General features: G+C 42.5%; 3 protein-coding genes across 4 annotated transcripts; all 3 read right to left on the bottom strand.

Moving 5' to 3' along the window:
• Positions 1-986: 986 nt before the first annotated feature.
• On the bottom strand, positions 987-9,090 carry cidec (cell death inducing DFFA like effector c). 2 transcript variants are annotated; one of them, XM_034585195.1, is made up of 7 exons: positions 8,938-9,090; positions 7,958-7,963; positions 4,353-4,418; positions 3,717-3,870; positions 3,246-3,395; positions 2,373-2,563; positions 987-1,176 (listed from the first exon to the last, which is right to left on the bottom strand). In XM_034585195.1, exons 3-7 carry the CDS (start codon positions 4,403-4,405, stop codon positions 996-998), a joined length of 729 nt encoding a protein of 242 aa, XP_034441086.1. In that variant the 5' UTR covers positions 4,406-4,418; positions 7,958-7,963; positions 8,938-9,090; the 3' UTR covers positions 987-995. The 2 variants fall into 2 exon arrangements, with proteins under 2 accessions (XP_034441086.1, XP_034441085.1); XM_034585194.1 differs by lacking the exons at positions 7,958-7,963; positions 8,938-9,090 and adding an exon at positions 4,842-4,968 and having other exon boundaries at positions 4,353-4,421.
• Positions 9,091-10,064: 974 nt separating this feature from the next.
• On the bottom strand, positions 10,065-11,850 carry LOC117761368 (urocortin-3-like). Its single transcript, XM_034585199.1, has 2 exons — positions 11,784-11,850; positions 10,065-11,222 (listed from the first exon to the last, which is right to left on the bottom strand). Exon 2 carries the CDS (start codon positions 11,208-11,210, stop codon positions 10,839-10,841), a length of 372 nt encoding a protein of 123 aa, XP_034441090.1. The 5' UTR covers positions 11,211-11,222; positions 11,784-11,850; the 3' UTR covers positions 10,065-10,838.
• A 3,866-nt stretch (positions 11,851-15,716) lies between these two features.
• On the bottom strand, positions 15,717-21,192 carry LOC117761363 (cytochrome b-c1 complex subunit 1, mitochondrial). The gene is made up of 13 exons (XM_034585189.1): positions 21,044-21,192; positions 19,835-19,975; positions 19,657-19,743; positions 18,975-19,104; positions 18,630-18,828; positions 18,303-18,382; positions 18,099-18,214; positions 17,637-17,780; positions 16,864-17,024; positions 16,691-16,776; positions 16,516-16,604; positions 16,312-16,387; positions 15,717-16,217 (listed from the first exon to the last, which is right to left on the bottom strand). Exons 1-13 carry the CDS (start codon positions 21,104-21,106, stop codon positions 16,153-16,155), a joined length of 1,437 nt encoding a protein of 478 aa, XP_034441080.1. The 5' UTR covers positions 21,107-21,192; the 3' UTR covers positions 15,717-16,152.
• Positions 21,193-22,805: the final 1,613 nt, after the last annotated feature.

Here is a 22,805-nt window from a genome sequence, read left to right as displayed (position 1 = left end):
CAGTGTTCACTTTTATATCATATGCATGTTGGTGTGAAACTGGTTTTCGTGATTTCTATGTGATGGGATTTAATTGATGCCACGCCAAAAACTAAACCAATAGAAAATGTGTTAATTGTCCCAGTGTTCGTCGCCTCTACAGCTATGAAAACATGTTTGTGCTTCAATACATTAGCAAACAGTGAACCAGCTGGTATCACACAGGGTATTTAATGAACTATATGTTAGCATGGACTGAATCAGAAATGACCAGCTGACTCGGTTTATGACAACCAGTGGACAAGAGAAGACGCTGGTCCCCAGTGACGCTTCATCTCTTAACCGGCTGAATCCTCACACCAGAGGTTTCTGCTTCCCGATACATCCGACAGCCAATTTGTTTAAAACCTGTCCAGCTTTTTTCCCCACTTTCCACGACAAGATGGCAAAAGTGGCCGTTCTGTGGCCAGCTGAAGCCTCTCTGCCTCTCTCTCTCTCTCTCTCTCTCTCTCTTTATGTCTAATGGTTCGCTTCCCTTACTTCGCCTCCCGCAGCTGCTTGCTATTCCCCTTCTCTTCGCCTGCGTCTCGGAGGCAGGCTGCAGCTGGCAGGACAGTGCGGGCTTGGGGACAATTAGAGAAGCGTGGGAGAGACAGCTGGACCTGTTGCCAATTACACCGACTGTGACCAGGAACCACACACAAGCACCAGTCTAATGGGCTCACGCTGCACATCTAAGAGGACTTGTCGAATTAAATGAACTTTCAGGTGTGGAAAATAAAAAGTTTTATTTATTCATCTCCCAAGGAAAAGTTATAGTAGTGAGTAAAAGTGCTTTGTGAGGTGTAACTTGTAGTGTGGGACAAAAAAATGTAACAGAGCAAGAAAGTGACTGTGAGGCGTGAGCTGTTGCAACATCTGCCATGTTTCCAAACTGCACCAGAATGAAAGATATGATCAGGTAAATATTGATCGTTTCATCTGTGTGCTCAATCTAAGAACCATGCAGTCCATCATCAGTAGGCGATCTTTCCCAGCAGCATGCTCTGCAGCTGCCTGATCCTGCTCTCCTGTGGCAGCGCCAGGCTCTTCTCTGCCTCCTCCTCCTCCTCCAGCAGCTGCTCGATGTAGCAGGACGAGCCCAGCAGGATGTGGCCTGTGGCCTGCATGGAGAAGATGGTCCATCGCAGAGCCTCCCTGGAACGAACGATTTCGACATGACATGCAATTCGTTTGGATAAGTCAGAGGAGGGTGAGCGATTGACGTTGCTTGGCTCGTCTGTGGTGGCTCCCCTGCTGCCTCACTTGGCTGGGAAGCTAACAGGTGAGCCCACAGATTGCAAGGTACAAAGTCGACAAACAGCCTCAACTGCTAAATTTCTGTCTACGGTGTAGAACTCAAAATACTTCCACAAGCCGCTTTCCTCAGGTGCTATGTGTCCTGATTATCTGCTCAGGGCTGATTTGCTTGCTCGCATCTTCCATTCTTGTGTCAAAACAACGTAACATTACTGACTTACTTTACTGAAAGGTCAAGAGGGCAGGCGATAGGTCAAGCTGATAGTGATCATGAGCCAAACTTCAGACGGTCAGATGGGTTTCTGACTGCATATATTTTGAAATCAAACAGGTCATTACAAGTCGAATACCAATTTTTTTCCCCCTCGGAGTGACGGATTTCAGTAAGTTGGGATATGTACATATGTATATATATATATGACATCATTACTTGTATTTATAGAAAAGCATGAGTCCACATCAGCTGATGAGAAAACGACTCACGACCTCAGAGGGACATTTCACACATCAACCACATCTCATGACGCTGACAATTGACACACACCTCTTACTCTGCATTGTGAGCTCAAAAGCCCAGTTTGTGACAGGTCTGCAAAATGTAATCCTCTCCGACTGAAGCTCCGTGTCAAAGCTGAAAACCAGCAGATCCCAGCAGCAATGACATAACTCCTCCCGAAATTAATCGGTGTAAAATCTAACCTTTGTTCTATTTTAGCTCTGCCGCCCACACGAGTGAACTCAGTACAGCATAACTTCATGCTTTACATTGGAGGGGCTGTGCACAGAATACTGCAACTGCTGTCAATGTGTTATTAAAGCAGCGGGCACACAGCAGGAAGAGGACCAGATAATAGCTGAATTGTTAGTGGGAGGCTGTATTGTCAAAAGGTGACGATCCGCTTGGTAATTTATGTATTAGAAACTCATTAAAATGGATTGAAATTCATCTCTAACTGAATTAACCTTTACTAAGGATCCAAAAAGGGCTTCAATGATGCTTGGGGAAAAATAGACCAAACGGTTACGTAATGGTTCGACACAACAGCGTATAAATCACATAAGGCCTCATATATTTGTTGATCATTTTCACTCACTTGAACATATTTTTGGCAGCATAACAGCGCAGGTCATAGGACACGGAATAAGCCCCGTACAGGGTCGCTTTCACGTTCAGGCAGCCAATGAAATCATTGGGGTTGTTCTTGTAGAGGTCGAGGGTCAGCTTGGCCACATCTGTCCGGTGCCGCCGCCTCTGCTCCCCGAGCTGATCTCTGGAGGGGCTGTTCTGTGAGGTGACAGCGAGGGGAAACATGAGTCAGGTCAGAGGGGCACAGACGCACGGTGGTGGTGTGGCAGCAAACTGGACCGGATGACGGCTCCACCAGCTACACTGACTGACTGAAGCCGCGGTCCTGTCAGTGCTGATGATGATGCCGGATGACTACCAGGCAAGGTCAATGTGAGGTCAGCAGGGTAAATATTTGGGGTGGGGAATGCAAATCATCTCCTGCATCAATTTCATATGGAAATGAATTGCTTTTGGGCGAACATGAGTCATATTTGATGATACAACGGGGTATGATTAATATTCAACACCAGCCTTTCATTTTTCCCTCAACAAATTAGGAAGAAAGAAACTAATCTCTGGTGTTCGCCTGTGTTCTGCCTCTGCACAATAACTAACATATTACTGCTCTATTCAGTCTGAAGGAGAAAAGGTTTGGTGCTATTAAATTTCACTGAATGGTTGATGTGTTATTCTTCAGAGCTCAGATGCATGTACCGTCTTTATTCATGGCTGCTTCATTCAAGAGGGAGAGATCTCTCCGTCAGTCATTTTATTCATTAAAGACTCAATGGCATAACAAACAAAAGAAGACTATCAATGTGTCAAGCTTCCCGCTGTGTAGTGCAGTGAAGCAACTGAACCACAGTGCCACCTAGTGGTTGATGTGAGAAAGACATACTGGATGTTGGCTCCACTTCTGTCCTTTTTCCAGCAGCACGAGGACCGTGTTGTCAGGCAGCGTCTGGAAGAACTCCTCTGTGTCCACACCGGTGCCGTCTTCACCCAGCACTAACGCATCGACACACGGGACGCTCAACGAGTCGCTGGCCTGAGACAGCGGGGACGGACAGACAAATACAGACGTGCATCACATGGTTAACACGCCGGACTCACATTACTCAAGATAAATGTTTCTCCATATTAAGACATTGCCACAGACTCATCCGACAGTCACAGTCTCGTGAACTTTAAGCAGCACGAGTTTGAAATGTGCAGGAGAATCACAGATGCAATACATGAGTCCAGGGAGTCAGGGTGTCTCCTTGCTTCATCACTGTGTCTTCAATCTTGCTATTCCTTCAAATGCTGGACTCACTGTCACAAACCTCCTCTGCCACCTCACTTCCCTTGCTCCTCCATCTCTCCTCACCTTGTTCATCAGGTCTTGCAGTGTGTCGGCCATGATGCCCTTCTTCACACTGCAGTCAGCATTGGTGACTCTGAAGGGTTTCGTCCGAGGACCTCGACCTGACAGGAGCTGCTGGGTCATGGAGGCGCTGGCCGACATGCTGTCTGTCACACACCTGAGAGCAAAAAGCAAAACATTCAGCACAAAGCTAAGATATACAGAGAAGGATCACATATCTCATCATGCATTAGCATTTGTCAGTATATTATGATGAATTGGAAATTACATAAACCAAATTGCTTTAGTATTGAAAATTGGTTAAAAGATTTTGTGTATTTATTGTCAATGGAACAGGATTACGACCATGGTGAAGACGGGCCCTGGATCTTTATAAGATCATATTTGAAAAATGGGTTATGTGATTAAACTGAGCTGTTATTGATCCGTACCTTCACACCCCAACTGGTTTGTTTTGTTTTATGGTATATTAGTGTTTTCAGTCAGTAAATATATGTAGTGTGTCAGTGTTTAGTGCCTGCCATGTATCTGTATACAAGAATACTTATTTAGTGCAAGTCAATAATAATTATATATAATTAAAAGAGTTAAACCTTTCTATAAACGGATCATAATCAGCTCGTGAAGCAGTGCTCTTACTTGGAGAGGGAGGACGGAGACAAAAGGCTGAGAGACTTCATGGCATAATCCATCTGGGTGCACCTCAATCTGTAATTCACACTGGATATTAGTTCAATTAATGTGCCTGATATTTTTCATCAAGAGCCACAAATTAATCTCTGGGAAATTGGTAGAAACATCATGAATCATCAAACAAAAATCATGGATCTGCCCTAAAATGTAACAGGTTCTATCCAAACCCCGACCACATCATTCCCCTAGGGTGGGTGGTAATCCATCCAGTAGTTTTTGTGTAGTACTGCAATATATCAGACAAACGAAAGCTGATGGAGGGAATGAAACAAACAATCTGAAGTAAATTGGATTTACTCTCCAGGCTTTCACAAATAAATGTATCATAACTATCTCCTGTGTAAAAACAAATCTTCGTTCAAAATAAACTACCCACTTTTCACAAAAACGTCCCAGCAAAACAATTTTCTAAATCTATAACACAGATGATCTTACACAGTTTCAGAAAGGTGACACTTCTCCGTCCTGAGTGCGTTTGAATATTATCTTACCGTGGTCGTGTTGGTCTGAAGTGCTGCTGCTGCCTCGGTTTGCACCACTAATCCTCAAGTGATGATTCACACTCTTCTCTTGTTGCGGATTCTTGCACCACTTGGTCCCTGAACTTTGTGCTGATGACTATTGATCCAGTTACAAACCATCAAGCTTTATTGAGCAACTGTCCATGAACAGTCCCACCCAGCCCTGGACTCCAGTTTGATATATACACAAACATAATGAGATTAACTGAGCAATTTAAAGGGTCAATTCCCCCAAAATGTGACTACAGAGGAAACAGTCCCTGTGAAAACAAACTGGATTATTCAGATTAACCTGCTTGGAAAGACTCTTTTTGGCTAAATGGTGAGAGTGTGTTTTTAAAGTTAATAAAAATGTTTCTTGATAAGATGACCAGAAGTCCTAGATCATACAATACGAGGTTGGTTTCATGGCTCTTGAATATTGTCTACTAGAGATTGTCAAAATACCTGTCTGTTGTTTTTTTTCGATGTTTTTTCTTTTCCTTCCTCTTTTCTGTTTTCCTTCTCGTCAAAACATTGGCGTTTTAATAACCCTATTTCTGTGTTCTTATTTAGTGATGTGATATACGTTGAGATGCCCTCGAAGAAGAGTGGTACATCTAAGAGGGTTTATTCTAATAAATCTATTTTAATCTGGTGTCAAATACAGTCATGACATCACACTTACATGGAATAAGGATACAGACAAAAAAGCAGGAGGTAGCTGCCAGTTTCTGCTTGAATATGACGATCCCTGAAAAGCAATAATCTTGGAAATTTTCAGAGTGAGGTCACGGTTCAATATTCACCTCCTTATCTTACAAGTGTAGGATCAAGCAGACAGGGTGTGTCACCACATCCTGTTACACAACTACAGCTACAGGTAGACCGACCTCACCCGTGTGCACCAGTGACATCATTTATAACCCAGGGAAGATGTGATAAAGATGTGACAGGTTCAACTTTAAAGGGGACATAGCATGCCCATTTTACCACAAGTTGATATGGTTCCTTGGGGTCTTAATGAAATGTCTGTAACATACTTTGGTCAAAATACCACAAGGATCATTTAAAACAGCACCCTTTTTACCCTGTATAAAACAGCCCTCCACAGAGTGACCTGTTTTGAGTGCCTGTTCCTTTAAATGCTAATGAGCCAGCTCCCCCCTCCCCCCTCTCCCCCCATGATTTTAAACGATATAAATTACATATTTTATATGATATAAATTATCAAATATGCATCCCATACTTTGTATTCCCCTTCTGTCCCCTTCTAATTTTCCCAATCACATAATTAAATGTCCCCCTCTGCCCATCCACTACAAGCACACAAGCAGACAGACAGAGAGAGAAAGAGAGGGGTGGGGGGGGGGGGCTATGAAGACCATCATTTACCCCCGAACCCCGACATTCAACGGGTACAACAACAAGCGGAGAAAGCAGAATCGCGGGCTGACCTTATATATACAGTCTATGGGGCTGACCAGCGGAGAAATGCTCGTCCCGTGTGAACAGCCAGGCGGCTGCGCGCTGGAGAATGGCGCTGCGCTGCCTCGCAGCTGCGCTTCCGCGTCCGGTGTAAACCCGGCGTAACGAGTGGGGGGGCTCTGTGTGTTTGTGCCGGTGTTACAGTAGCGCTGAACACTGCGGAAGTCTTCCACACTGCTGGCTGTGTGGCGTTGACACAAATTCCAGCTCATGCATGGGAGAGCGAGCGGTCGCGCCCGAGCAACTGCTGCAGCCTCCCAGTCCCAACGATCCAGACAAACGCCACATGTGAGTGAATCACGGGCTGACCAGCGGAGAAATGCGAGTCCCGTGTGAACAGCCAGGCGGCTGCGTGCTTGGGAACAGCGCTGCGCTGCCTCGCAGCCTCGCTGCCTCTGGTGTAAACCCGGCGTAACGAGTGGGGGGGGGGATGAGGTAGGGGGTGGGCCAAGACCATGTAGGGAGACTTCCAGTGCCTTGTTACGACACAAAACCCAGGAAGCTCAATCGAGTCACTCAAGCATGACGTTTCTGACTTAGAGGAACCATAACAAAACGTGCGAGTGTTTTTTCCCCAGAGTTTTTGGGTTGGTAGACATGCCAGATACCCACATTAACCTGTAGAAGCACTAACAAAGTGGAATTTGCATGCTATGTCCCCTTTAAATCTACTGTTTTAGTAGGAAAACACTGAGCCACTGCTTCTATCATAAAGCAGGAGAATGTTTTGATTTCCTTGTTAGAGAACATGTTCCAGTGTCGGTTAGTTTAAAACCACTGAAGGGTTAAAGGAGTAAGAATGAACATGTCGCTGTGGACTGGATCAGAAGTGACTCTCACTTACACTCCTGCTGCAACAGTAGAAATCTCTGCCCTGCTCAAGGGCTTCATACACTTAAATACACATGAAAGAGCAGAAAGTAATCTCATCGCTGTTCTCTTCGATAATTCACATGACATTGCCAGAGGCACCTGTGTTTTTTTAAGTTTACACACACAGCTGAGCAGCACATCACTGACACACACACACACACACACACGACTGTGGCATCAGGACGAGCACAAATTCATCTTGTTGTTCATAAACACACACAAACAATCAGGCCTGACATTACGTGTTTGACTAGATGACAGCTTATAACATGTGTTATCGTCACATACACACTGATTAAATGAGAAGTGAAAGGGAGAAAAGCTGTTGAAATCAACAGTGACCCAACATGATGTCGGGGGATTAACAGAGGAACATGTCATAAGGAACCGGTGAGAAAATGGGTTTTCTATAATAACATATGTATCTCCAGTATTCAAATAATAAAATACATAAAGACCAAAGGATGAATAAATATATCATCAGTATGGGTTTAATTGAAAATGTCTGTATCTCTTCAACTTGTCACTTTAAACAAGCAGTTATGAGAAATTTGTATAACAACAAAAAACCTATTGGAATGAAATTACAGTCAGAGGTAGATTTGAGGGGAAGGGGATTAAACCCTTCTTAATAAGGAGGAGGTCTTATACAGAACATAGTAGAAGAAGTTCCCCTTCATGACAAATAAAGACGGAGCACCACATCATCACTCTGTACTGACAGAATTTCACTGGTTTCTATTAAATACGTTCACCATCTTGTTTCATATTTGACACAATAAAACATGATAAATGCTGTTTTTTATAAATCCAGTGTGATAAATGAGATGTAGAGAATCAGTAAAACACTGAGACTTACTTTTCCTCTGTGTCTCTGTACTGAAATGTCTCACCACCTAAGTGATTATCAACTTCACCTGGATCCCACTAATTAAACTGTCTGCGACATTCTCTCTCTCTCTCTCTCTCTCTCTCTCTCTCTCTGTTTAAACACAGTGTATTCAGTGTGTAAGTGAGTATATGATATTATAATAAATAGTTACCGTGTGGAGCCATGTTTGTCCAGAGGGTTCAGCTAATAAAACAGAAGCCACAGTTAAAGACATGTAAATTGAAGAAAGACAATGAGGACACCATGTGGACACAAGAGGAAGTGCATCCGTTCACTTCATGTGCTAACCACATGTCCACTTCCTTTCACTGCTTTGGACAGTGGTGCAAGAAGGATTCTAAATTCCAGTAGAAATGACCCAATATAGAAATACTTCAGTAAAAGAAAGGTCATTTAAAAAGTAGTTCTCATTTGCAGAATGATAAGTTTCAGCACCAGGTTCATACAAACACACTTCTGGTGTGAAGGGATGGAAGCTGATTAAATACAATAACTCAAGTACTTTAAAGTACAATCTTGTACTTTAATGTTTCCATATTCTTTCCTCAACTAGTAGGAGTTACTTTTAAAATGAAGATTTTTACATTAAGAAGCACATGTACAATGCACCATTAAAAAAAATTTAAATTAAACTTGTGGTATCCAACCTTTCTATGTTGTGTCTTCTTGCAAACTGTAAGAAGTATTATGTATAATGACTGACTTACTGTTTGAAACCTAAAGAAGTCAAATTATTTAATGTAGCACAAAAAGTTAAGACTGGAGGAAAACTCACAACAAATGTCCTCTTCTTTCCAAACCCAGTAGTCATCATCAGGACCATCCAGGTGTATTTTGTTGGTGGGGCCTGAACTCTCGATTGGGAGCCATTGAAAAGAAGTATGAAAGGAACTGAACTATCGATAACGTAATTAAATCTACCTCGACCAAGGACAGCAGAAAAAAGCTGCTTATACACTGAGGCATCAGTGTTAAGAATTCACAACCATAAATGTAATACATGTATGGTGATAAATCAGTCACAGAACACACACTTTTATTTTGTATACTTAAATTAAATGTAATTTCATTATTGTTGTGCAAGGAGGATTTTGAATGCAGGACTTTCCTTTGTACTGGAGTGTTTTTAAATTGTCTTATTGCTGCTCAGACTTAAACACAGGATCTTTGGACACAGCACATTTCTACTGTTCCATTTATGTGTTGAACTGTATGAACTTGTTAGAAGTATTTTGATATTAATATTATTATTGTCAAAGGGAAGACCATTCAACTAATTTGTTTGGTGTTTGGTACTTTAAAAAAAATTAAAGCAATGTACCATATTCTATTAGATCATATTCTCATGTGAAAATATAAACTTCATTTTGTCAATTTAATTTTGAGTAAAAAGAAAAAATATTTTCCTTGAAAGTGTTGTGGACTCCAATTATAAAGTAAAAACAAAACGAAACTCTAAATTGTTCTTAAGTACAGAACTTGTTATTTGTGCCACTGGTTCTTTTCTGTGTTATTAGCCACTATAGCACAAAAACACTTGTCCATGCAGGCCGATGTGTGAAACTCTCATCTGAAAAGACTAATTAAAGATTGTGGCCTCTCAGGGAATATACTAATTACATAAACTGAGTCAGAGGCCTGAGAAAACCCTTTTAGGCTTCCTTAAATAGAAAAAGATTAAAAACCTCGATGTCATCTGGGGGAACAATGAAACTGAATATTTGCAGGATCATTTTTAGTGGTCTTAATGAGTTATATATTGTATTCTAATCATAATAATAATAATATTATCCTCTATGTTTGACTCATGAAAGCCACAATAGCTTTGAGCGATGCATGGATTACGTCAACGTCATGACCAGTGGAAGACAGAACACACTCCAATGTAAATCAGATGAGCCGTTTATTCGCTGCTGCACATGTCATGCTCGCTGCAGGAGCACAGATGAATCATGCCACCGACACGAGTCCAACGCTGAGCAGATAACGCATCGGACCTAAAATGGCTGCGACTCGTTTGCCAACTTGATCAAGTGCTACGTGAACAAAGGTTTATGGGAAAGGGTCTGTTGCTCCCTCAGAGGTCAATATCCTGTGTGGCTCTTTGTCCCATTATCACACATCAGGCCCCACTGAGGCTGACGCAGGCTCATTTGGCTCCGACCCATTCATTTGTGCTTTTTATGGGGTTGCTGATGCTTGTAATTATACTAAGGGTGCACGGTGAAATGAATTTAGACTTGAGAGAAATACTGATCATCACATTGGATTTAATTGAACAACCTTTTCTTTGTACACATGCAGACACAAGAAGCAGATTTCAGAAGCTGATCACACGGTGCGACCCACGGCTGAATAATCTCTGAGACAAAAGACCAGCTTCATGTTGTATGGTGTGACATTGTTTGCAGTTTCCTCTTGTGTGACTTTGTTTTACATCCTCCTTTCTAGTTATCATTATTTCCAGAGTCAGTCCATGGAGGGTTTTATAATGAGCTGATATAGTACATAATTGAATAGGAGTATAAAAGTAAAGCAGATCTAAGCTCTAAAGGACAGATACTGACCGTGATGCTTGGTATCACCTGAACTAACTTTGTTTCTAACCAGGTGTCTGAGCCTCGACGTGCTGCAGGGGCGAGAATTCCTCCATCAAGACCTCTCCCACGCAGGGGCTCCTCATTTCCTCTTGCCTATTCGTGCCATGAGTTCTGCATTGGCCGCAGCCTTGGTCCTCATGTCCTGGTTCTTGGCCAGGTCTATGAGGACGCTGAGGATGCTGGTGGGGACGTCGAGGGACAGGGCGAAGCGGGACCCCTGCGGGGCTCTCTTGGGCACCTGGGAGGCCGGGCGCGGGACTCGGGCTCGCCTCAGCACCATGTGATGCTCCGACCGCAGCAGCGAGTTCAGCACGCCGCTGCGGTTGAGGATGTCGACGGCCAGCACGTCCCTCTGCGTGTCTTCATCCAGCTTGGAGGGAGCGCTCCTCTGACTCTGGACGCACCAGGGCAGCAGCAGAGCCAGGCACAGACACACACGCACACTCCTCATGGTCCGAGCTGTCTGCAGGGAGAGAAGAGGAACACGTCCACCGTGCAGTAAACTCAGAGTTACACAAGCGTGGCACTGGGGAGGCTAAATCAGAGATGGCATGCATCAGGAATATCCTCATTTATAGTAATATGAAAGAAAAAAAAAACATGATGATTCATTATTGACTTCAAATCAAAACTCACTTTAGCCATAAATGAGGATGAGGTGATAATCAATAAGGTTTTAAAGATTGGATTTGTGCAACACCACAGTCAAATAATATAAAAGTGAAATAATGGCATTCATCAGTAATATCCAACCAACATTTACACTTCACTCACCTCAACCTGTAACAGAGATAAACTAGTGTCCACTGTGCAGCGGCTGGTTAATGTTACATTAAAGTTTGTTTTAGCACAAAAACATTTAAATAAGTTTTAAATGTATCAAGAAGAAAAATATATAAAATCATAATTTTCAGCCACTTGTCACATAAGTCATCTAACTCTCTAATATATCATGCATTGTTTTCGGCTTGCTGTGCAGCTGAACCTCTGTCTATCAAATATCCCAATCCCAGTCTATACTCACTCAGTGTCACCACTGTGAAATGTTGGTCCTCGTCCCTCCTCTGGACTGAAGCAGAGCTCTGCTGATGATCTCTTGTCCTTGACCCTCAGGTGTCCTGGTGCTGGATCTTCTGTCTCTTCTTGTTGTTGAGCTGCTAGAGAGGTGACCCGTGCAGCACGCCGTCGGATGTTGAACTGGACTCCTGGCTGCTCGTCCACGACTTTGTCTTCACCCACATGAGCACTTCGTTGTGACACTGCCCCTCTCTGTTCTTTATCTGTTACATCTCTGCACCCCATCGCCCTCCCCTCATTTCATCTCATTTCCTCCACACTTATTGCGTCTTTCTCTTTCTATAAATAACACAATGACAATCACAGTAGTTTGTAATGAATTGGAGCGTTGCCCCAGGGTGCTCTCAAAGTACAAGTGTAACCCACCACCTCAGTCAGAAGTTAAGTACCAGCAAACACTGAAATACAATGTGCATCTGATTAACACATCACACATTCTGGTGATGAGTCCGTGTGTCGTCAGTCACACGGACAGGATGACTACCATTACAAAGGAAAAGTGTCTATGTGTGTGTGTATGTGGTCCAGTTATTACTAATGTTATGGGGACCTAAATCTGTTTACTCAATCACATTATGGGGACTTGTCTTCCTTATCAGGACAAAAAACAAATCCGGTTAAAGTAAATCATTAAATTTGAAGGTGAAAACATGTTTCAAGGTTAGGGTTAAGGTTGGCGTGTTAGGGTTCGGCAAGAAGTAACCATGGTCAGGTCATAAATCATAAAGTTCATCTTCCTTTTTAATTCTAAAGTAGTGTGGTTAGTGTGTGTGTTAGACATGCAGAGCAGTTTAAAACCAGTGCTGCTGTGTCTGGCTCTAAAGCTGTAGCTGTGGTTATTGTCACAATGTCCCAGTATCTTAGATGTTAGGCTGAGGATTAGGCCTACTATGTGAAGTGTGGGACAAATTATTCTTTGAAAACTCAAAAATCATGAACTCTAGCTTCTCTATCTTTTAGTTTTTGTCTCTACGTGATTTCCTTTATGTGCTTATGTGTGTATACTTTATTGTATCTGTCTGTTGGTGTAAATTTGTAAGATTTCTTCTCTTTTTAGTGTATACAGCACATTCAAAATCTGCGAGACAAAAATGTCATGTATCCAGTGTGTGTGTGTGTGTGTGGTTTCTATCTGAGTTCTTTTAGATTTCAATTTGTGTGAATGTGCACAGTGATTTTCTCCGGATGAGAAAGAGGAGCACATAAGCGCTTGAGCTCCATACAGTTAACAGAATGACTGATGCTTGATATAACAGTCAGGTTATGATGCGGTTACAAGAGTGAGTCACAGCTGCAAAGACAAAGAGGGATGTAGTCACTGGACAATTTCTGTGACCACCTGATGTCCGCTGCTTTCTTCATCAGTGTCCATGAACAAATACCAAGCTCAGGGAAAGAACAGAATCTGTCTCATCGTCAGTGCAGATGAAACACTACAGACAGAGAGTCATGGTGTGAAAATATCATGGTGTGAAAATATCACAATGTTATTGAGCGGGGCGAAAATGTGATACTGCAGAGCTAAATGAATCTCATGCATACACTGTTTCCTTTACTGAGACTGCATGCTCACAAAAAAACAGAACATTTATCATTAAGTCCTCAGTCCTCAGGCAAAACATCAGGACCTAAGACAAGCACCCTACGTCACAAACTTTAGAAAAAGAAGTTCTACCTAACATCACTGAGACAGTGATTCAATTCTTACAGGGTGCATTTATTTTGGAGCAGCGGCCACTAACTGTGGTGTCATTAATCAGAGAATTCTGAGTGTCCTAATCATCACGCAGGGTAAAAGCAAGAGAAAATTGTTCCCTTGGTTTTTGAAATGATCGATTTGATTGAAGATCTAATATCATATCATCAATAAATCAGTATCACATCTGACCTTGTGCACGACGACCATCACGGCCATGTACATTCCTCTCCTCTCCCTGCAATGTATGACATGTTGAATACAAACCGTGGACTCTGTGGATAGTTGCCACTTAAAGGAACCTATTTTATGATTATATGTTCTATTTACAGAACTTTACAGAACAGGAGGAGGAGAGGAAGGCGGTGATGGGAGGACAGACTGAGAGAAAGCCCTCTGGAGAGCAACAAGGAGGAAGAGGCTGTCAGGCTCAGGAGGGACACTCACCGAGACAAGGCCTAGCTCGTTCCCTGATTCACCTCCAGTCCAGCCCATCATGGGATTTATCCTCATCTGAGTAATGATATGAATATTATGAGTCCAGCCTGATTACGATAGCTGGCCCTCGGGGGCCCTCAGGATTACGAGCCGTCTCAGTTACCCTCAGATAAACAAACACGGGTCACACAGATGTCATCCAGCAGCAAACAGAGATGTCCTGGGTCGTACCGGTAGCGCTAACGTCGCAGTAACGGCGTGACGCAGGACTGCACATGAATGTGAGATGATGTCATCTCAGTGATTCAACATATCAAAGCAGGTCCAGCTTTAATCACTCAAGCTGCCTGATAACATAAACTGTGTATACAGTAAACGTATGTATCATTAAGTACTTCAGTCAGTCACATCAACCCAACTGTGTTTTTTAACATGTACATTCTGAATATGGTGTCATTATACAGAAAAAAACACCATGAAACATAACATGTAGGTATAAACACAGTTGGGTTCATCAATGGGCTGTTCCAGAAACTATTGGCCAACTGAAACTGAGGTGGATTCCAGTTTTGGAAATAAGTTCGAATTAAATAATAAGGGCACTTGTTTCAGGAGCCTGCAGAGACAACTAATTATAATTATTATAATAATAATAATATTTATGTAGTATGATTGACTATGCATCAAAGCAATCAGAATCAGTGCAGGGTTTTTTGTGATGGTTTGTGTCGGGCTACTCCTCCATGACTCTCTAAACTTTCCCTAAACAAGGGTTGGGGGGACTGGCACTTGCATGCAACCTTTTACATCGTGATTATTTTCATGTCATTTTGATGTTAAATTTAGAGTCTGTTGTTTTACCTTCCAAATTTTTATGTTGAAATCCCAACTTTGGAGTTTTTGAAGCATAGATTTTACAATAATAAATTTCATTAGTCATAAAAAGGCGCTACATAGAACAGAGCACACAATGCAGACAACCATTTAACTTGAATACAGAGAAGAACCAAAAAAGAACCAAATAAGAAGAAATGAAGAAAAATTCTAGAGAGAAAAATTAAGAATAAAAGGAAGAATATATTGAACATTGATGTGCTCAGCATTCCTGTATAATTTGTATTGATGTGCAAGAAATAGAAGTTAACATGAAAAAGAGAGACAAGCCCAGGGGGCAGCAATGCTGTTGATTTACAAAGATCCCCATGGAGGATGGTTTACTTCCTCTAAGAACCTTTGTCAAACTTTCTCGGTTTCCATCAACAAAGGACAAGGACGAGAAAATAAAGTAGTGGGCACCCACATTCTTCAACCTTCCCCAGGGGAGAGAGCTGCCATTGTGATGGTTTTTATTGAAGGGAATAACTGACAACATTGTGTATAAAGATCATCTATAATTCAATGCAAGTATAGCTGTCAACTGCAGACTACCCTGTACGTGTGTGTTTTTATTTATATATATATATATATATATATATATATATATATATATATATAGGCACTTATCAGGCACTTATCTAAAATTCAGCCACAAGTTTTAACCAAACCTAACAAGACTCTCACATCACCCCTGCTCTTAAATCTCTACACTGGCTGCCACAGGATAATGAATGGATGATGACAATGACTATTAAAACAAATTTGCAGTGAAAGTCTATACATTTGACATATAGGTTGTGTGGATTCTTTAAAAAGGCAACACACCACATGCAACCGTACATATGAAAGAGACAACATACAATAGATCAGTGTTTTACAGTATTTTATTTTTGTTGGAATGAGGGCTTCTGTTATGTACAATAGAGGACAGAAACAAATTTTACAGAAATTATAAATATACTCCAAGCTGTATGTATTACCGACTGTACTGTGTCCACCCTCTCCCCCCTCCACTCTGCAAGTCAGAAGCAGGTGACAAGGAGCTGTGCAGTAAAATCAAGAGGTAACCAATGTCTACCGTGTGCTAGCTGGCTGCCATCCTCATGGCTGACTACGAGTGATCAATGGGCAGGATAATAAGGAAGGGGGGAAGAGAGAGGATGGATGGCTGCCTGTGCTGCCGAGCAGAGGGTGGACAATCCTCAGGTGATCACTCTCGCAGCGATGACGGGACGAAAGCGAGATGAGGTTTTGGAGGAGGAGGAGTTTCCAACGTGGGACACACAGAGCAACAAGACAACACATCTTAAAACCTGAGCCAGTACATGGCACTGCGCACTCTGTTGTAGTCAGGCAGCTGCTCTACGGGGCCTGGAAAAGAGACAAGAGTAGCAGATTATAGAAAATCATCAGAGTCCGGCCTCTAATTTTACTGTAAAAAAACCAAACTCCCAGGTAAACCCACCGACTGCTGCCACAGCAGGACACTTGTCGTAGATGTATTTAGAGCAGATTTCACGAACCACCCCGGGGGTCACGGCCTGAAAGGAGAGATGGGTAGGGGGTCAGGAGGAACAAATATTCTAGAGACGGACAACAACAAAAAATCTTCTTCTGCTTTAAATGACTGAACAACTGTTGAACCATCTACTTCAAAGTATAAACTCACATCGATGCGAGCGTCCCACTCAGCCAGAGGAATACGCCGCCCGTAGTTCAGGACGTGTCTGCCGATGTCATCACAGATTGGTGTTGTTCCTAAAAGACAAACACATATGTTGATTTGTGATACCAATGAGTTTTTATTTGTGTTTGTGTAAATGTAAGACAGATGCAGTACATACCATTGAGCTGTCCAACCAGGCTGGCCTTCAGCGCGTTCTTGCCTCTGGCTACATCACTTTCTGTCACCGTGGTGCACAGGTTCATCCTGCACGGAGCAGAGAGAGGAGGAAATAAGACTAACTACAGTTATGGTGTTCCGAGCATGTGTGTCGGTCCTGGTGTCATTACTGACCAGGCGTTCTGGGACCAGTGCATCATGTCCTCGATGTTGTGTCTATCAGTGACAAAGTGAATGCCCAGCAGGCCGGTGTCACTGTAGGAGGAGTGAAAGGCCTGGAAGCTGTGACAGATATTATCCTCCACTGCCAGGCGAGCCAGGCGGCTGCTCAGATGCTGCACATGAGAGGGAGAAATAGATGCTTATATTCTATTGTTCTTAAAGTGGGATTATACCACAACACCGTCATGGAGAAGGTCAAAAACACATGCAGTGTTTGGCTGAAATGCTTTGAATGTAGGTTGTATGTTTGTGACTTTAAAAAAACCTTAAGATTTGTGTTCCATCTTCCTTGTCTGTTAAAGTCCTCATCTCTGTATTTAAACCTAGGGTAGTAGCTTACACTCCACATACAAAATTGATGTGTATAAAATGCATTTTATATCTGAATAACAAACAAACTACACAACATTTAGAGCTTCTATTTTACCCAAGGAAGGGTGCTCCATCATATAACTAGATTTTCCGCAGCTGCTATGTTTTGTAGGTCTTGTTCCTCCCGACAGGTCCAGAGGCAGGGGTGAGACCCCTGACCCAGGTTTTCAGAGAGGACTGTGATCTACCCCTCTATCATGGCCACTCAAGACACGTCAACCTCGAGTGGGCAAAGCTAAGAGGGGACAGTGCTGAACCAAGAGGATGAATTTAGTTCAGGAGGTTACCGATTTCCTCACTGTTTTCTTTTTCTGAGCTGCATGAAGTAACAAGTAACAACATTTTACACCAACCTTTCCACCACCATAGGTGAGGTCATAGCTGCCGATGATGGAGTTGGCCACCATGAGAGGCACAATGTCTGGGCTGGCAGCACTGGCTCCCTCCACAGCGATGGCAACGTGTGCCAGAGGCAAAGCATCGTCACGCACACGGATCTGAGGAGAGACGGGAGAGGAACACATTGACAACACAAATGACCAAGCCAGTAAACAGACTAACACTGCCTAGGCTCTATTTTTGATGGAAAAGCATAACAAGTTACACAGCTGACACATTACTTTCAAATGGAAGTATGTATGTGCTACATCCGTTAGTGATGCAAGGTCTCTTTTGTTGAGCTGGCATTGATATATTAAAATAATAATTAGGAAATATAATAGTGGAAACAACAATCAGATAAGACAGCATGTAACAAAGCTGACAAAGAATAATGAATAAAATACTAACAAAATAAAACAATGAACACATCTCACCTCACTGCCTGTAAATCTGCAGGGTGACAACACAGGGATGGCGTCTTCCTCGTACTCAAAGGAAACTCCGCTGAAGTGAGACTTGGCCAAACTGACCAGCTCGTCATGGTTCACACCTGCAAAGGAATCGGATGAACGCCAAGTCATTCAAAGGATCGCAGGCTACCAGAGTATCTCCAGACAGTGTCAGGAGGATGCTGTTACCTCCAGCAGCAGCCAGCACCATGCGAGGAGCCTTGTAGTGACTGCTGATGTAATCGACAAGGTCCTGGCGGGTCAGAGTCCTGGAAGAATTAAATAAGAGCATTGTTATAAATTTACACAAAAAGGTATAGAATTAAATATTTCATGGAACAAAGTGATGAGAAATAGCACAGTATTGTGGTTGTTGCTGTTCTACTCCTGAACCCATTATTGGCATAATTACAACACTGCTCTGTTTTAACAGCAAAGGGCTTTTGAGGGAATAAGTTCAGAGTTGCCCTGAGATGGTGTCTAATGATAAAATATATGACATTTAGTTGTTCCTACCTGGCATTGCCTGAAGGTCCCAGCACGGTGTGGCCCAGTGGAGTGCCCTGGAAGGCTGTGGCATGCAGCATGTCCAGACAAACTTCCTGCCCATTGCCCTCAACTTCCTCAAGCTCACGCAGCACCACGCTCCTCTGCTGCTCTATCTCTGCCTCATTCAGCGAGCAGCTCTGCACCACCTCCGACAGCAACTCCACAGCTGGAAAACAGAGGAAACATGTTTTGTTGTTCTTAATGTCTTCTTCTTCCAAACAAGAATAGCTTGAATTTTACCAGGATGACTTTAAAACTGCATTATTATGAAAACTCAAGAATAATCAGTTTATTGTAAACAGGTCCTGTCACCTTTGGGCAGGTCTTTGGACAGGGTCTTCATGTAGTAGGCAGTGTGCTCCCGAGATGTGTAGGCGCTCAGGTGACCACCCATTGACTCCACCTGCTGCTCCAGGGCTGTCTGAGGGTAGTTCTTTGTTCCCTGGGGAGAGGGGTGAGAAAGAGGAACGTTTGCTTAACATGTACACCATCAACAAGCCAAGGTCAAAACCTAGGATGTAGTTAAACTGTGTGGAACTGCTGTAAACTCTACACTTTCAGTAGAAAGAAGCTATAGACCTGATTAACACTTAGATTGATGTATTAATACATATTTTGAATGAATAATTAACATATCCATGATGTCATCACATGTTTCATTTTGCCTAGTGTCCGACAGTGTCAGATCTTTATCTCTTTGCTTCTTTCCTACTCTCTGTGCTCAAATATACAGTATTTTAATTCAGACAAATTAGCAATTAAGCTGATCACTAGGTCCTTTTTTTAAAGCATTCATAAAGGGGTCTTAAGTCTCTAAATCTGCCGACAAAGACACTAAGTTGCCAACGTTTCCTGCAAATGCCTCCTGATGACAAGATGAAGCCTGTTGAAGCACATTTAACTTTCATATTTGGCTGACCGATGTTGCAAATTCATCAGTCTAATACATAGTTCATTATGAGTCTCTAGGCGAAAAAAGTCTACCAATATCCACCTTGAAAGCCATGTGCTCCAGGAAGAAGCCTGCTCCATTGTTCTTCTCGTTCTCATAGCGACTGCCAGTGCTGATCCATACACCAACCTGTGACGGAGAAGAGACACGTTCATCTACAGCTCTCATATAACAACCCATTAAATGGTTGTGAATAGACCCTGTATTGTTGTGTTCTTACAGTGCATGTGGCATGTCCAGTCTCCTCAGACGCGATCCTCAAACCATTGTCGAGAGCGGTGAGGCGGGTTTCAGGGGCTCCCACCAGGCTCTGAGCGTAGCTGACCGAGGCCTGACCACGCCTGAGAGACAGCAGTAGGGGCTGCAAGGGTAGGGACGCAGAGAAGCAACAAGAGTCATTTAAAAATCCTGTTCAAATAAAACTCCCAGGAGAATATATTACTGAAATCTTGTACTACAAAATCTAAAGGCTTATGTTTGCACATTACTACGAGTACAGTTTCACAGTTTCCTCACATTAGCTGTATCTTATTGATAACAAGTTGTAATGGGAAACTTTTGTTTTGCTGTATCAAGGTTTAAAGTCTCTTGTTAATCCGTTCCCATTCAAAGCAAGAGAAGAAACATTTGTCACGGGACGGAATCCAAAGTTGAGGCTGACACTGACACCTTCTGTATAGCTGCCAGAAGATGACTATTGAGAGACACACACACACAAGTTTGGATATCTAAAAACGTGGCTATTTTGTCATTACATTGCACTCTAAGATCAGAGTGTCAATGTGGAGTCATTACATTTTTTAAATATGAAGATGATAAATCATTTGATATAGTGATATATAAGATGATAGTGACTGCAACACTTTAAAAACGGTACTCGATCAATAAAATGCGTGATCAGCACTAAATAACAGGCACTGATCCGCCCTGTTGCAGCACGTTAAAGGGATTTCTTCACAGTGCATGCTCAGTGTAACAGAACAGCTTTCATGTCATTATTCCACTTGCTGATAAGTGCTTCAACAATCAAAGATCAGTGTTCCCTTTCCAAAGTCACCGTGCTAACGCTGTTAGCCCGGAAGCTTGTGTGGGGGGCAACTGAGGACAAGTGACAAAGCTGACAGCTACTGACCTTGTGAACGGACAGATGCGAGTGAAACGACGACACGCTGATCGTAATAACACACATACAAAGTACATGTAACGTATGAAGTGGTTGTAACCACAGGTTCTGGCTCCTGTACCAGGTGACCTTGCGTACACTAGAAGCTAACTAATGCTAACCGGTTAGCTAACACCTCTCCGCTTCTGTGCTGCTAACAGCTCAGTTAGCCGGTTATAACAAACGCGGTGCCGAAACAAGAGCAGTACACACAGACAAGTCACATTATGAATCCATCTTCTGGTTCTACTTTGATTCAGTACTCACACTGCGGGCTTTGGCGAGGGCTCGACCCACGGTGCTGCCGACTTGGCACAGGGACGCCGCCATTTTTCAGAACGGTTACAGAAGTCAGGGAGAGACTGTTCTTCTCCGTCCCGTGAAAATGTTCCCCACCTCCACAGGCGCACACTACCGCCACCAGGTGTTCATTATGTGGTATTGAGGTTGAGCACTGTGAAGTTTTTCAAAAGTTTTAAATAGAGTTTGTATGGAGTCAAATAAAAAATAAAACTACATTTTGACTCTGACATTTCCAGTTTGGGGCATATTTACATAAAACAACTGCTTATTGTGATTTTCTCTCTTTTGGGAGATTTATTTTCATTTTTTTTACTCATACTCCATGACAAATATCTCTACTTTCTACTACACTACATTTTTTACAATGCATTGTTTTACATTATATATTTCTATATACACAAAAAAATAGGCGGGACACTCAAATCACACATCAGATCTTTATGAGTGAATTATTTACGTTGGAAATCTTTACTGATGTACATTGTATACTTTGTTGAGAACAAAACGATGTTTGCTGTATGCACACAATGCTGGAAATCCTCTGTTTGAATTCAGATTTTCTTCTTGGTCAGAAACATCTTGACAAGAACAAAACCTGTCAAGATGCTTGATGAATGGTGGCAGAAAACATGTAAATCTTACTCTCTGTCCAAGGATGGTGTTCACAGAGGCAGAGTCACCTGTCTGGACTGTTTTGAAATCTCCCAGACCTTGTGTGAGTAGACTTTTAATAACTCTGGTCTCTTATAGAATACAGAGGGAAACTGGACTTGCTTACAGTCTTTGTCAGGTGAAGTGTGATGGTTTCATTATGGATAGTCACACGGGGCTCAGGAGGGAGAGGAGGAGGTGAAGACCCCCTCTGCCGGTGTTTCTCAGGGGAGTCTCCACCCTCTTAAGAAGTATCTTAGAACAAGGCTCTCCCTCCTGCAGTCTGCTACTCCTTGGTAGAAACACAGTGTTACGGTGCTGAATGGAGGAACAACCATTTCTACCATGAGATCATGTAGTTTATCTGGATCCTCCTCTTTTTCAACATCGTCTGAATTTTCTGAGAAGATGGAGCGATGTCTGTCAATGGAGAATAATAAACCTATTCAGCACAAAGATAATATGATTTCTGCAACAGTCAAACTTTTATCTTGCTCACTGCCATTGTCGTTGTGCCCAACCCAGCCTCTGGCCCTCAGAGCTTCCCTGATGACAGGAACAGAGTACGCCTTATGCATCGGAAAGGAATGAAAGCAGATACATAAATAATGGATAACTTTGTGGAACAATCTGGAATTTTGAGATTTATTTATTTATTTTTTAAATAAATGTTATTTTACCTTGCTAACTATCAGACAAACAAATAATAAACAAATAGATGAAAACGTAACCTCCTTGGTGGATGTTATTAGGCAAACACATTATGCTAATTACAGAGACAATGTAACTAAACCTCAAGACCAGACATCTTCAGCCTGCAGCCAAAGAGAGCAGAGTCATGAAACTTTAACAAATGGCTTGTGAGCTCAGACGTTCGGCCACGTGTCCTGAGTGTGACCTCATGATTCATTCAGCATTGAGGATCTATAAGACAAGCCTATGAATGCCAAGACAGAGTCATACATTTAAATTTCAGTTTATAAATGGGCCACTCAGCAGCAGGTTTCAACAAAGGCTCCGTTTTGCAATTTTCCAACAACATGAATTCATTAAAACTGTTTTTCAAATAGTTGAG

Source organism: Hippoglossus hippoglossus, chromosome 5 (genome assembly GCF_009819705.1).
Source record: "Hippoglossus hippoglossus isolate fHipHip1 chromosome 5, fHipHip1.pri, whole genome shotgun sequence".
Classification (NCBI taxonomy): domain Eukaryota; kingdom Metazoa; phylum Chordata; class Actinopteri; order Pleuronectiformes; family Pleuronectidae; genus Hippoglossus; species Hippoglossus hippoglossus.
Note: the sequence above shows the minus strand (reverse complement) of the source record. Positions and strands in the feature narration are given on the sequence as shown.